General features: G+C 36.8%; 1 protein-coding gene across 1 annotated transcript in view; it reads right to left on the reverse strand.

Annotated features, from left to right (window-relative positions):
• Positions 1 to 2,970: 2,970 nt before the first annotated feature.
• The window catches only part of LOC104610287 (oligomeric golgi complex subunit), a 34,833-nt gene continuing 24,305 nt past the window's right edge, over positions 2,971 to 13,498 (reverse strand). Inside the window, exons 6-11 of the mRNA XM_010276835.3 lie at positions 11,280 to 11,403; positions 11,031 to 11,177; positions 10,685 to 10,948; positions 10,245 to 10,529; positions 9,323 to 9,478; positions 2,971 to 3,700 (exon numbers count right to left, since the gene is read on the reverse strand). Of these exons, the coding sequence (XP_010275137.1) occupies positions 3,191 to 3,700; positions 9,323 to 9,478; positions 10,245 to 10,529; positions 10,685 to 10,948; positions 11,031 to 11,177; positions 11,280 to 11,403 (1,486 nt within the window). The 3' untranslated portion in view covers positions 2,971 to 3,190. The remainder of the gene's footprint in view (positions 3,701 to 9,322; positions 9,479 to 10,244; positions 10,530 to 10,684; positions 10,949 to 11,030; positions 11,178 to 11,279; positions 11,404 to 13,498) is intronic.

A 13,498-nucleotide genomic window follows, 5' to 3' on the forward strand; every position in this document is an offset into this window, starting at 1 on the left:
TATAATGAATATACAATATTAGAGATATGCCCAATTCTTTTTTATTTTTTTGTATTATATGTTTTATTTTATTTTATTTTTTATTATTTAATTATCATTATTTATTAACCCATTTGACCCCAAATGGTTGAATTGCTTACCCACCATCTGGAGGAAAGAAAATGTTTTATTTTCAAATTATTTTTTAAAATATTTATTTGTATACTATTAAAATTAATATTGTAGATTTAATTAGTACAATTTAATAATGAGAAAAATATATCTTAAATATAGGATTTAATGAGGAATATACCTTATATATGAGATTTAATGAGAGGGAATAGGAAAATAATTTTATTTTCAATTGGTTTTAAGTTTTACATTCCATTTCCATAATTAATAAAAACATTTATTAATTATCATATTTATTATTGTTTAATATGTCCAACATATGATGGTAAAAATGTTCCCATTTTTTTTAATTTTTATATTTTCTGCATTTTATCTATTTTGATTTTTTTTATTTAATTGTGGCAACATGGATTGTCTTATTTGACCCAAAATGGTTTAATTTCTTACCACCACCTAGATGAAAACACTATTTTTTCAAGTAGATTTTAAAAGTACAATTTTTATGTTATTAGAATTGTTAGTTTATTATGTATGGATTTAATTAATAAAATTTAATGATGAAAAGAAACAAAATGCCTTAAATATATGATTCAAGGAAGGTAAATGCAAGTTAATACCTTATATGTTGGATTTAATGCAAGGGAATTGTATGCATTGAATATCTTAAAATTACCTATTTTCAATTCATTTAATATCAATAACCAATTACCCTATTTGCCCTCATTTTTTTATCAATAAATTTAAATATAAAGAGATAAATTTTGTCCTCAAAAAATTCTAAAAATATTCTTGAGGCTATTAATGTTTTTTAAAATAATATAGATTTATAACAGCGGCAGCTTTGAAAATGGGAAATCAGTTTATTCCACTACATTCCAACTATTTCCCGTTTTGCTCTTTGCATGACACATTTGAAGTCAATTTATTAATGGAATGACAACAATGGTATAGAAGTTCCTGTAATTGCGTCCCAGCTCCTAACAAGTTAATGCCAGTTCAAGCAAGAAGAAAATATACATAGCCGATGTCAATGAAAATTGTGACAATTAACCTCAAAGTACAGATTGTAGGACTGATAGAGTAGGAGGTAGGATAGTAGGACCCAGACAGTGGCTTGTAAAAGCAGGCAGTATCAAAAGTAGAGGCACAACTCTTGCCTTGCAAATCAATAAAACCCATCCACCTGATTGGTTGGTACACTATTGTCCCCATTCCTACCTCAAATTATTCTTAACCATCCTTGCAATATTGACGATATTTTGGCACAATATTTATGATATATTCTCATTTGTTAGGTGTGATCATCCTGGACTCTTTTTTTTTTCAAATATGTCTGATATTTTGTCAGTAGTGCTATTTCAAATTTCAATAATAAACTATATGGGCATGTTCTTTTTTTTTTTTAGATTTTGAGAGGGGGAAAAGTTGGTCAATGGGATTTTGGTTTCCATTGACCAAGATTCCTATATTCTTTTTTCAGATTTATGTAGGGTCTATGAAAATTTTATTTTTCCTAGGTATCACTCTCCGAGGTGGGTAAATAATTTTGGGAAAAAATTGTTAACACTTAGATGGAACAAAATTACCCTTTTTAATAATGGCTTTTTATTTCTAAAACGGTCATTGTTTTATTTACATAGAAAATAAAAGAACATGGATAAATACATTTACCCGGGTAAATATTTGCTAGGAAACACTTAACCAGATAAATAACTAAGGGGCCTATATGTAAAGTTTAAAATTTTAGAATAAGGTAAATCCTTTAAACCTCTAGGTTTTCTGAAAAAGCCTTAAACCTCCCCTCAACTTTGACCTACCCTTAACACCTCTCTTGACTCTTGGGGATAAAGAGGGCTTTTAGACACCTTTTGTTACTTTTAAGTAATAGAGACATTAAATGTCTGCTATTCCCCTACTACTTTTTACTACCAAGTTAGGAGATTTTTCCTAATTCCAAGTTCCAACTTCACCGTTAATTGTTAGTACAAGTAAATATATTTTAGCATCTTATTTTACAGCATAAACAAATCCATTTTTGGACAAAGTGAGGTTTAAGGGTATTTTATTTTATTTTTTGGTTAAAGAGTTAAAAGGTTTACAAGTATTTCAATCATCAAACATTTGACGATTTTACATAAAGCAAAATTGGCTTTATAATATGTTTAAATCCATGACACTAGAAGTTGCTATTGGATTTCTAATGGTAAATAGAAAGGTTGTATAAGTCCCTTTATCCCCAAAAGTCAGGGGAGGTTTAAGGGCACGTCAAGTTGAGGGGAGGTTTAGGATCTTTTCAGAAAATCCAAGGGAGGTTTAAGCGACTTACCATTTTAAAATATTATTAAAAGTTTTCAATATTTCATTAAAATCATCATAATTTTTCAAAAATGAGAAGGTATTAGTGATAATTGGCTTACTACTTTAATATGATTCACTAAGTCACTATAATTCAAAAGAAGAAGAAAATGCATATAACTACAAAATAGCATTTGCAATCTAATCAAAACAAGTAACAATAAAGACAGTTGAAATGGCAAGCGATTGACATATATAAAAAGAGAGAAGATAGCTAAAGACCAGAAGGCAGACAATTCTTTGTTATGGTTTTTGAAGCCATAAATGTACAATTATAATTCTTTTAATGATCTCTTAAAATTTTATTAACTAATTTAATCTTTTTATAAAACTTTCCTGATTTTTTAGAATTTCCAAATATCTTAGCAAAATTACCAAAATGTCTCTGAAATTCCCCAACTCAACATGGCAAAATGTTCATCAATATTAATATTACGAACGGTGCTCTTAATGGACTATAGAGCAAGAGAAAATCACAATGTAACAGGAGCAGAAGCATTAGTGTAACAAGTATTGCCTACCCATTAAACATGGGTTAACAATCCAGTGCAATAATACTTCCATGACTACAAAAATGTTGTAATTGTTAACTGATGCTTTAAACCACAACCAACTTATCTTTGTAACAGAAATGAACAAACACCTGAATTCAGTATGTAGGAAAACAACAAAAGAATTTTCAAAATCTGTGTACCTAACAAGGATATAATTTCTACATACAGCTTTAAATCCCTAAGATGGTTTTTATCTGATCTGGTGGATGCCTTGCCAAGGACTTCGGCTCTGGGTAACGGTTCTTTGGATCCATGATTGCATTATGAAGGAGTTCATAAGCTTCTGCCAGTGACTTTGCGACACGGATACAAGCATCTGAACGAAGCCGAGGTACCTGCATCTGCTCAAATTCTGGTAAGGAACCTTCGCTTCCTAAAACAAGTCCAAAGAAAACCTTCAAACTCTCTGAAAGTGACATTGGTGACATGTCCTCCACTTCTGCTAATGGTGGCATATTATCTTCCTCACTCGCTGAATTCTGGATGTGAGGCATCTTGTTCAACAAGCCACATCTTCTTAGTATACCATCTACCTCCTTTTCCACCAGAACACAAATATGATTTTCTATCATTGCTCCAAGGTTCCTAACATACTCTGCAGTAACGTCATGTCCCAACAATGGTTGCTGGATGGATGATAAGCAATTGATAAGAAATATCTTTGAGGACATTTCAGCATTCTGGACAGACCCATGAAGATGACACAGTATCAGGAAAATGAAAACAGAAACAACCAGACAAACTTACCTAGTTAGATTCAAGTCCCTGTAAAATCTTGTCAAAATGCTCAACTAGGGAAGATGTGATAGTTGACTGCTAAATTATATCCAATTAAAACCCAGGAAGAACATGTGGCAACACAAAGCAGATGCCTGGGTCCTAGGGGTCGGCTATCACCCTAGAAAATTCATAACAAAATCACCAAATGGATTATCATAGCCACTCAATGATGCTGTGATACAAAAACTGACTAGCACAGTCTCATGGAGATATGAGAAGTAGGAATATGCTTCATCTCCTAAGATGCAGGACATAGACATGGGTGTGAGTATCGGATTCAACATGTTTACCAAGATTTTATAATTTATATCTAGTTTTAAGCTATGTGCCATGCCTCTACTTTTATGCAGATTTAATAGAGCTTTTAACATATGAAGATTTTTTATAGTATGATTTGATAAAACAAACCATTTTACATATTTTAGAAGTTTTAACGTTGAAGTAATACTCTAGAAGTGCCCATACAAAAATGTGACAAAGGACAGTTGAAGGGTAGAGAGCTAGGAGGGTTATCTGATGAGGAACAGGGGAGAAGAATATGGGAATTAATAGAGTTTTTTGAAGGATCTGAAGGAAGCTGAGTTAAGAAACGGGAATCTGTCCAACACTGAAAGTCCTGCAAAGAGGTCAGGACCTAAGCAGCGAGAAGACAAAATCTGGAAGGAAGTTGGGGATAATAGTGATAGATGCAAAGAGGACTTGTTGGCTGAATTTGTTGGCAAGCTGGGGTGCAAGATTAAGAATCCTAATGCTCTGAAAACTTACTTGGGGGGAAGGAAGGAACAGGGCAAAGTTAGAAAGAGGAAGCTGAGTGAGGCTGAAAGATTAAGATTGGATGTTGAGGGAGATAACGAATTCAGTGAAAGGAAGGGAAGAAAAAGGGGGAACAAATAGGGGAAAATGCTCTAAGTAGGGGGAAGAAACAACAGAATTGAAATGAAATTGATCAGTTGGAATGTGAGAGGATTGGGAAGTTCCAGAAAGAGAGCTCTAATTAAGAAAACATTAAGGAAAGAAAACCCTGATATAGTTCTCATTCAGGAAACAAAGTTGGCAATGCTTGATGACAGGTGGGCAAGAAGCATATGGAAAGCAAGGGGTATAAGCTGGGCTATGATTCCATCATGGGGTTTATCAGGTGGAATAGTGACTCTTTGGAAGAGTGATTTGATGCAGGGGGTGGATGAACTGATTGGAAAATTCTCGATGTCAATAAAGTTTAGGCAACTGAATGATGGATTCAAGTGGTCCTGACTAATTTATATGGTCCAAATGATTATAGGGAGGAAAGAGTTCTGAGATGAATTGGGGGATATTAGGGGACTTTGGAAGGGGCCTTAGTGTACCGGGGGGACTTTAATGTGATCAGGTTAGTTGAGAAAACCAATAAAGATAGGTCGAGAGTCACTACCAGTACCAGTATGAGGAATTTTACTTGGTCCTACTTAAAGAGTTGCCTTTGTTGCATAATAAATTTACTTGGTCCAACTTACAGGCCAACCCAATTTGCTCTAAACTTGATAGATTCCTCTTCACAGTAGACTGGAAGGATCATTGGGGGGGATTTGGTGTCAAAAGCTCTACCTAGGATTACTTCCGATCATTGGCCTATTTTCCTATCTGAGGAGGACTTGAGAGGGAGGGGGGGGGGGTCCAGCTCCTATTCATTTTGAGAAAATGTGGCTTAGCCACCCTGGTTTTAAGGAGAAAGTTAAGGAGTTGTGGGAGGGCAGCAACCCAAGGGTAGATTGGGAGGGAATGAAGTTCCATAAAAAACTAAAGGACTTGAAATTGAAAATAAAGGAGTGGAACTCTCAACAGTTTGGGAGGTTGGAGGAGAGAAAACAAGAGTTGGTTAACCATATCCTAGCCTTGGATGACAAAGAAACTGAAGGTATTTTTGGGGATGATGACAAAGAGCATAAGTGGTCTTTGAGGAGACTTTTGGAAGATATTTTGTTTAAAGAAGAGATAAGTTGGAAGCAAAAGTTTAGACACAAGTGGTTAAAGGAAGGGGATAGAAATACAAAATTCTTCCATGCAATAGCAAGCAGTAGAAGAAGAAAATATTTCATTTCAAAGTGAAATTGCTAGAACTTTTGTAGATCATTTCAAATCCATCTTTAGGAGACCTCTGATGGAGAGACTGAGGGTAGAGGATTTAGAGTGGCCAAGGGAAGAGCACAAGGTTTGGCTGTAAAGGAGGATTGAATTGGAAGAGATAAAGGAGGCAGTCTTCTCTATGGATAGAGCTAAAGCACCAGGTCCAGATAGATTTACAATGGCTTTCTACCAAGACTGTTGGGATGTTGCGAAAGAGGACTTATTGAGGGTCTTCAATGAGTTTTTTTGGGAGAGGGATAATTAATCCTGGCTTGAATTCTACTTTTATTGCTTTGATCCCAAAAAAAGCGGAGGCAAATCATCCAAAAGAGTTCAGACCCATTAGCTTGGTGAACAATTTATATAAAATCATTGCAAAGGTGCTGTCTTGAAGAATAAGATTCATGCTTCCCTTTATCATATCCCCAAACCAAGGAGCCTTTGTAAAAGATAGATAAATTTTTGACCAGATCTTAATTGCGTATGAAGGTGTTGAGGATTTTAGAAGAAATGGGAAGAAGGGTATAGTTTGCAAGCTAGATCTGGAGAAGGCCTACGATTTGGTGGATTGGTCCTTTCTGGTGGAAGTCATGAAGAACTTTGGCAATGGGGAGAAATGGTGTAAATGGATTCGAGGTTGTTTGAGGACTTGCCACTACTCAATTTTGGTGAATGGGACAGTAGTTTATCACTTCCCAGCCATTAGAGGGATCAGACAGGGCGACCCTCTATCCCCCTTTCTTTTTACTTTGGTAGCTGATGTGTTAGGGAGACTAATACAAAAGGCAGATTCTAGGGACCCGGTGAGAGGGTGGAGAGTGGGAAGAGATAGAGTACCTATTACACATCTGCAGTTTGCTAATGACATGATTCTTTTTTGTGAAGGGGGGAAAAAAGATGGGTAAGGAATCTAAAGCTAGTAGTCCAACTCTTCGAGCAAATGTAAAATTTAAAGATTAATTTTGATAAGAGTTGTGTAGTAGGTGTGAATATAGATTCAAGGGAGATGTTAGATTGTGCTGCTATCTTGGGTTGTGAAGTATCAACTTGTCCTATAACTTACTTGGGCCTTCCACTAGGGGACAATCCGAGAAATGGAAACTTGTGGAACCTAGTGTTAGAGAGAGTCACAAAGAGATTAACTTCTTGGATGAGGAATTACAATTCTTTGGTTGGGAGGATAACCCTAATCAAATTGACCTTAACCTACTTGTTTATTTTCTATTGATTTTTAAAATGCCAGTGGGGTCTCCGAAAGTCTAGAGAAGATAATTAGAGATTTCTTATGGGAACTTGGGGAGGAAAAAAGGGACCACAAGGTCAATTGGGAAACTGTAACCAAGGGTTTGGACTTTGGAGGATTAGGAATTGGCTACTTTCAGAAAAGAAATACAGCCCTACTAGGGAAGTGGTTGTGGAGGTTTCCAATAGAGAAGGATAGACTGTGGGCCAAGGTAATTTTGAGTATTCATGGGTTGACGGCTAAAGGTTGGGATGCAGGAGTGTTGGCTCGAGCTACTAGTGCTTCTCCTTGGAAGTTGATACATGCTATCCTACCTTCCTTCCTTCCTTCCTTTTATAAGGTTGTTTGGTTAATTTCTAGAAGCACTTGTGGGTAGGAGACTCACCCTTGAAAGATTGTTTTCCCTCTCTCTATGCTTTGTCTGATTATAAGATTAAATTGGTTTCCGACTTCCTTTCTTCTAATGCTGATGGTCTCGAGCTTGATTGGATCTGGGTTTCAGAAGGGGAACCAGGGATTCAGATCTAAACAGCCTTTTGTCACTTCTTCATATCTTGCAAGGTGTCTGCCTGGACCCTTCAAAGGCGGATTCACGTATTTGGACCCCCTCTTCTTCTGGTATTTTTTCCTGTGTTTCCCTCCTTAGAGCTTTAACAATTACTGATTTTGTTGGGCAAACCTTTCTTGTTAAAGAAGTCTGGGGTAAACCGATTCCACCTAGGGTTGGTGCTTTTTGTTGGGAAGCCTCCTTGGGAAGGATTAACACTAGTAATCTCCTTCAAAGAAAGAAGCCTTTTTGGTGCTTATCTCCTAACTTTTTGTGTGTTCTCTGTAAAGCTGATGGTGAGTCCTGTTTCACTTATTAATTTCCTGTCCTTTTGTCTCTTCTATTTGGAAATGGATTATCTCTTTGTTTGGTTGCAGATGGATTCCTCCTCCAGATGTTCAAAGCCTTTTTGGTCCTGCTACGAGTACCTGTACAAAGAAAAGGGGGAAGGCTTTATGGAGATGCACAAGGGCTGCAGCCTGCAGTATGTTGGACAGTTTGGTAGGAAAGAAATCAAAGATTTTTTGCTGATAAGGAAAGATCCAAAGAGGTAATAATTGAAGTAATTACGAAAGAGTAATACATTGGGTAAAATCTCTAAAGCTATTTGAAGACAACCACTTCAGCCTTGTTAAACGATTGGAAGGAAGTGGCATGTTCAGCTCCTGCCAAGATTGTCACTTTACCACAGTGGACTCCTCCAGATTCCGGCTTTATAAAGCTGAACTTTGATGGAAGTAGTGAAGGGAACCCTGGCCCTTCAGGCATTGGAGGGGTTTTTATTGCTATGTTTTCAGGCCCAGTAGGGGAAGGAGATTCACTTCGAGTTGAAGTTTTGACTGTCTTGGAAGGTGTTAAAAAGGCTAAGGAGCTTAATGTAGAAATGTTAATAATTGAGGGAGACTCGAAGCTAGTAATAGATTGGCTACAAAAGGAGGAGAGGAGGTTGTGGAGCTACCTGAATGAAAAAAGAACTTTCAAGAGGTTGACTCGGGGTATGACAGTGAGATTACAGTGGGTAAAGAGATGCGTCAATTCCTTTGCAGACGCACTAGCCAAACAAGGGGTGGGAAGAAATCAGTTGCTCTGGGCTAATTTGTAATCTTTCTTTTCCTTGGGGGAGTTAAGAGAGTTTATCTCCCCTACATTTGTACCTTTCCTTCATTTTTCATTAATGAAATGAATATGTTATTGATAATACATATATATATATATATATGATTTTGTATCAAGTATTATGTCCACCAACAGTATACTAGGCATCAAGCATCCCAGTACCATAGTAGCAATCTCACTGAGATAGGAAGTACGCTATTAAAGGTCAAAGATCACACCGTCCAATAGTCCACTCAGGTTATTGAAAGTATAGAATTTTCAAGGGTGCATACTGATGGTCCAATTCTGGGTATTTAATATGCGCCATTTTAGATATTGGTAGCAGTATAGAAATATTGGATGTTAGTTACTGATGGTCCAATTCTGGGTATTTAATATGCACCATTTTAGATATTGGTAGCAGTATAGAAATATTGGATGTTCCCTCTATAGGAACATGTTTCAATATCTGTATCAGCACTCGAAAACAATGCATAGAAAACACATGATCTGAAATATGAAACATGTACAAACCTGTGATGATGAGATTGAGCTGCTGCTTGTCAAAATTGCATCAACAGATGATGGAGAATCTTTACTGCTATGGCCTGAATCTGAACTCATCCGGCTTCTCCTTGATGAGTGGATTACTCCTTTGGATTTGTGTGTCTCTGCTGCTTGCTCACACATCTGCGGTTACAGGCATAATTGAGATTCTTTATTTTCAGGCCGAGGGTATAATTAAAATTTCCATATTGATTAACTAATTCAGAAAACACATCACAGTACTCAATTTGAAAGGACCATGACAAGTGCTTTCACATGCTGCATGGTTTAAAACCCAAGTGTACTCTCAGCATCACCAATGGCAAGTTCTTGGTCTAATTTGGTCTGAAATTTTTTTATTTATTTTATGGAGTAGGTATCTTTTCTTCTTTCAGGACTTTTGCTATTATATGCCTGTATGTTGTTCCCTCCCCCCCCCCCTCTCAGTAAGTGCTCGGGGGACTAAAGCTCATCCAAAATAGTGGCAAGATTCCCACCCAAGTTGTCTGTCTCAGTGCCTACAACAGATACTGACTTTTTTATTATTTGAAAGGTATAACAGATCTGACTTTTTTTTATTTGAAAGGTACAACAGATCTGACTTTGCAAGCTCAGCTCACCAGGTTCTCATTCTTGACAACTGAAGCACTAAAGTTCCAAAAGTAAGGCAACCCAAGCATGTACAATGATGGCAATCAACTTAATTAAACATTAAGTTGTTATGCAGTACATTTCAAAACTTAATTGTACTTGTTCATAAAAATTCAGTTCCTAGCCCACATTTCGGAAAAAAAAAGGTAAGGAAGTGTATTATCGGATTGAGTTAACTCTTATGCCCATTCAGATTTGAGTAATGACGAACACTACCTTGAAAAATTATGCACAGGTTAATAGATAAGCACAAAGATACCTGAACAATTGGATCTAGTAAAGCAGATATCACCGGATCAAAGTCAGGCTTCTTTCCAGATGCAGGAAACATCATGCCATCATAGGTCTCAATTATTTCAAGTACCACAGACACTCCTTCCCTAACAGCTGGTGGGGGGGATAGATCAACTGCAACAAGTGGAGGGTACCGCAAAAGTTTTTCTCCTCGAGTCTTAAGAATGTCAAAGAAAGTTTGCTGAGCAGCATCTTTGAGTAATGATAGTGTCTTGCAGAGAGCTGTTTCTCTCCCTAGCAAGTCTGAAATCTATGGGAGAATAAAAACCACCATGAAAAGAAAGATTGCAAGACAAAGAAGTAAAGAAGAAACCATAAGGTGGATGACCATATATATGGTGGGGGATGGGAGAGAGACACAATCACAAAATACATTGATAGGGATGCAAGAATTTAAGAACTTACAGTGTAGCTGTAGAATTCCAATGTGTTACTGAGCTTATATGAAATTATAAGACTGGGTTGAGACTGCAAAACTTGTTCAACTCTCACTTTGAATGGCCGGCAAACTCCCTCAAAAATTCTATCCAGCACAAATGTCATGTCCGATTCCATTTTTGAAGCACCAGTTTCTGCGCTTGTGGAAAAGCGATGTGCAGTTGGCCCTGTATCTATCACTGCATCTGGATCAAGTAAAGTGAAGACAAGCTCCCTCTCAGATGCCAATGCCTACTCAGAGTAAAGAGTAACACGAGTGTCAGAGGACAATAGTAAGATGAGACTAAAATATTGAGGAATGAGGACTTCATACCTGATGTAACCACCCCAACATATCACCTACATATCGCAAGGGGTCATGAGCATGCACTTCAATTGGTCTAGGCAGACCACCAGGTCCTCCACGTGTAAGAGCACTTATAAACCTTCTAAATAATGCATTATGCCTCATATTTGCCACCTGAGCAAAAATTAAGTTGATTAGTGATAATAAGCATCTATGATGTTAACCAGATCCACCAACCATGTATTTGATATAGATTGAGTTTATAAACAGAATCACCTCCTCAGCACAGTACTTGAAGAGGACAGGCCTTTCTTTGAGGCAGCGAACAGCTGTCTTCAGAAGGTCACCAACTTCAGGGGTATCACTATCACCCAATTTCCTACACTCAGATTGAACCCACCTGGAACAAGAAAGAGTTATTAAATCTAGTTATTCATGCAACATGCATTCTTTTTTTAATAAATAAAAGAAAAAGATCCATTAAGCAGAAATACATGGAAAATCCAAAAATAATGCCTACTCTATAGGGGAGGATGATGGGGCAAAAGAGGCCTCATGGGCTAACCAAAAAAGTAAAATGAGATCAAGCAAATACAATAAGATACCCCAGAATGTCGGGCCCCCAGTACAACTAGTTACTCAGGCAATAGCATGACACAAAAAAAAACAAAGTGTGATAAATATGGATTACAAACATAATTTATTTGAGGCAAATTCACTTCACTGAAAATAAATGTTCATGCCATATATGTTATCCAAATTGACTTGCTAGGTTTAGGTCTCATCCATGATATGCGCCAAATAATAGTAATTACAGGCTTGTAAGCCTCTAAATGTTTACCTTACTTAGGACAAGCCTCATTTCTTTTGGATGTGTAGGTTTTAGATCTCAATAACATGGCTAAGTTTCTTTTATCAACATATCCTCTCAGACCATGCAGAAATGCATATATCGGGCCGAAAGTTGACAGTTCAATTCTCCCTTCCTCCTAAAGTTCTTTTTTTTTATTGTAAACGCACAAATTAGTATTCTACCTTGTTCGTGTGCTTGAAACATTCTTGGGTCAGCAAAACCTTGATCTTTTAATTGAATTTCTAATGAATTTACTGATGAAATTTTCTGACTTTGTCCACGGGTGGGAACTGATTGATTTACCACTGGTTGGAGCATAGTACACCTGGACAAACAATCAAGATATTAGTAAAATTGGACAGGTTCCTAGTTTCATCAGATTGGGAAGAACACCTTCCAGATTTGATCCAAGAAGCACTGCCGAATCCAATATCAAACCACACCCCAGTGATGCTTGGTTACGGTGGAATCATATCTTGCCATTCAAATTCAAATATATGTGGTTAAGGGAAAAGGGCTTGGTTGATTTGTTGGAACAATGGTGTAATGAATTGTAGTTCAAAGGGTCAGCCAGCCATATAATAAGTACAAAGTCAAAAGGCCTAAAGTACAAGACGAAAGGGTGGAAAAAGTATTCAGGAGTGTAGCATTTTTTTCAATAATCAATACTAAACTTTTATTATTGATTGGAGTCACTCCTCCCAGACCACTCTGATCAATTCTTGATTGGCGTCGATCTCAAGAAAAGATTGAAACTTACCCAAAAATACTTGGCTGCCACTTCCAATCCTTAGTCTGAACCCTAATCTTGAGTTTCTTTTCTTCTCTCCGATTCTTCCTGATCACCAGACTCTTTCCAAGACTCCAAAATCTCTTGAAAAGGTGCTGCACTCTACCGGTGATCTCCAAGAACCAGCCGATTGCCAAATCTTGCTAAAACTTCCAACCCTAGGAAGTTCTCATGCAGTCAATCCGATTAGATTCACATGAGAAACACTAGGTTGGATCTGATACCAACTTGTTTAGTAGGGACTGAGATAAGTCCTAGTATAGATGAGAATTTCAACAAGAAACCCAGAGAATGAAATAGGGAGAAAGAGAGGAGAGAAAAGAGAGAGAGAGGAACGAAGAGAAAGAATTTCAGAGAAAGAGTGGAATCAATAACTTGCCGCCCCACTCAATTATATATATATATATATATATATATATATATATATATATATTACAGATTTAATAGTGGCACACTTACAAAATTACCCCTACTAACATAACATGTCAGCAACTAAAAGAATAACAGACATACCTAACTTATAACTTACTAACACTGCTAACATGCTAACAGCTAACACAAATGACATTACTGCCCTACAACTCTACAATGTATAAACAGCAAAGGATATTATACAAAATTTCATACACCCATTGAGAGCATATACCATACTTCCACCCCTTATATGTTCATAATTTCATATTACATGGCCCAAACAAATTTGTTCCTTCCTATGCATTGTCTGGCTGAAGCATCAGCCATTCTGTTAGCCAACCATTCTACCCATTGGATTTTGATTTACATTGACCTTGTTAGCCACTTAAACCGTTTGAGTTCATTTCTGTACTGCTATAAGGATCTCTTCCTATTCAA

Source organism: Nelumbo nucifera, chromosome 1 (genome assembly GCF_055504915.1).
Source record: "Nelumbo nucifera cultivar China Antique chromosome 1, China Antique-T2T, whole genome shotgun sequence".
NCBI lineage: Eukaryota > Viridiplantae > Streptophyta > Magnoliopsida > Proteales > Nelumbonaceae > Nelumbo > Nelumbo nucifera.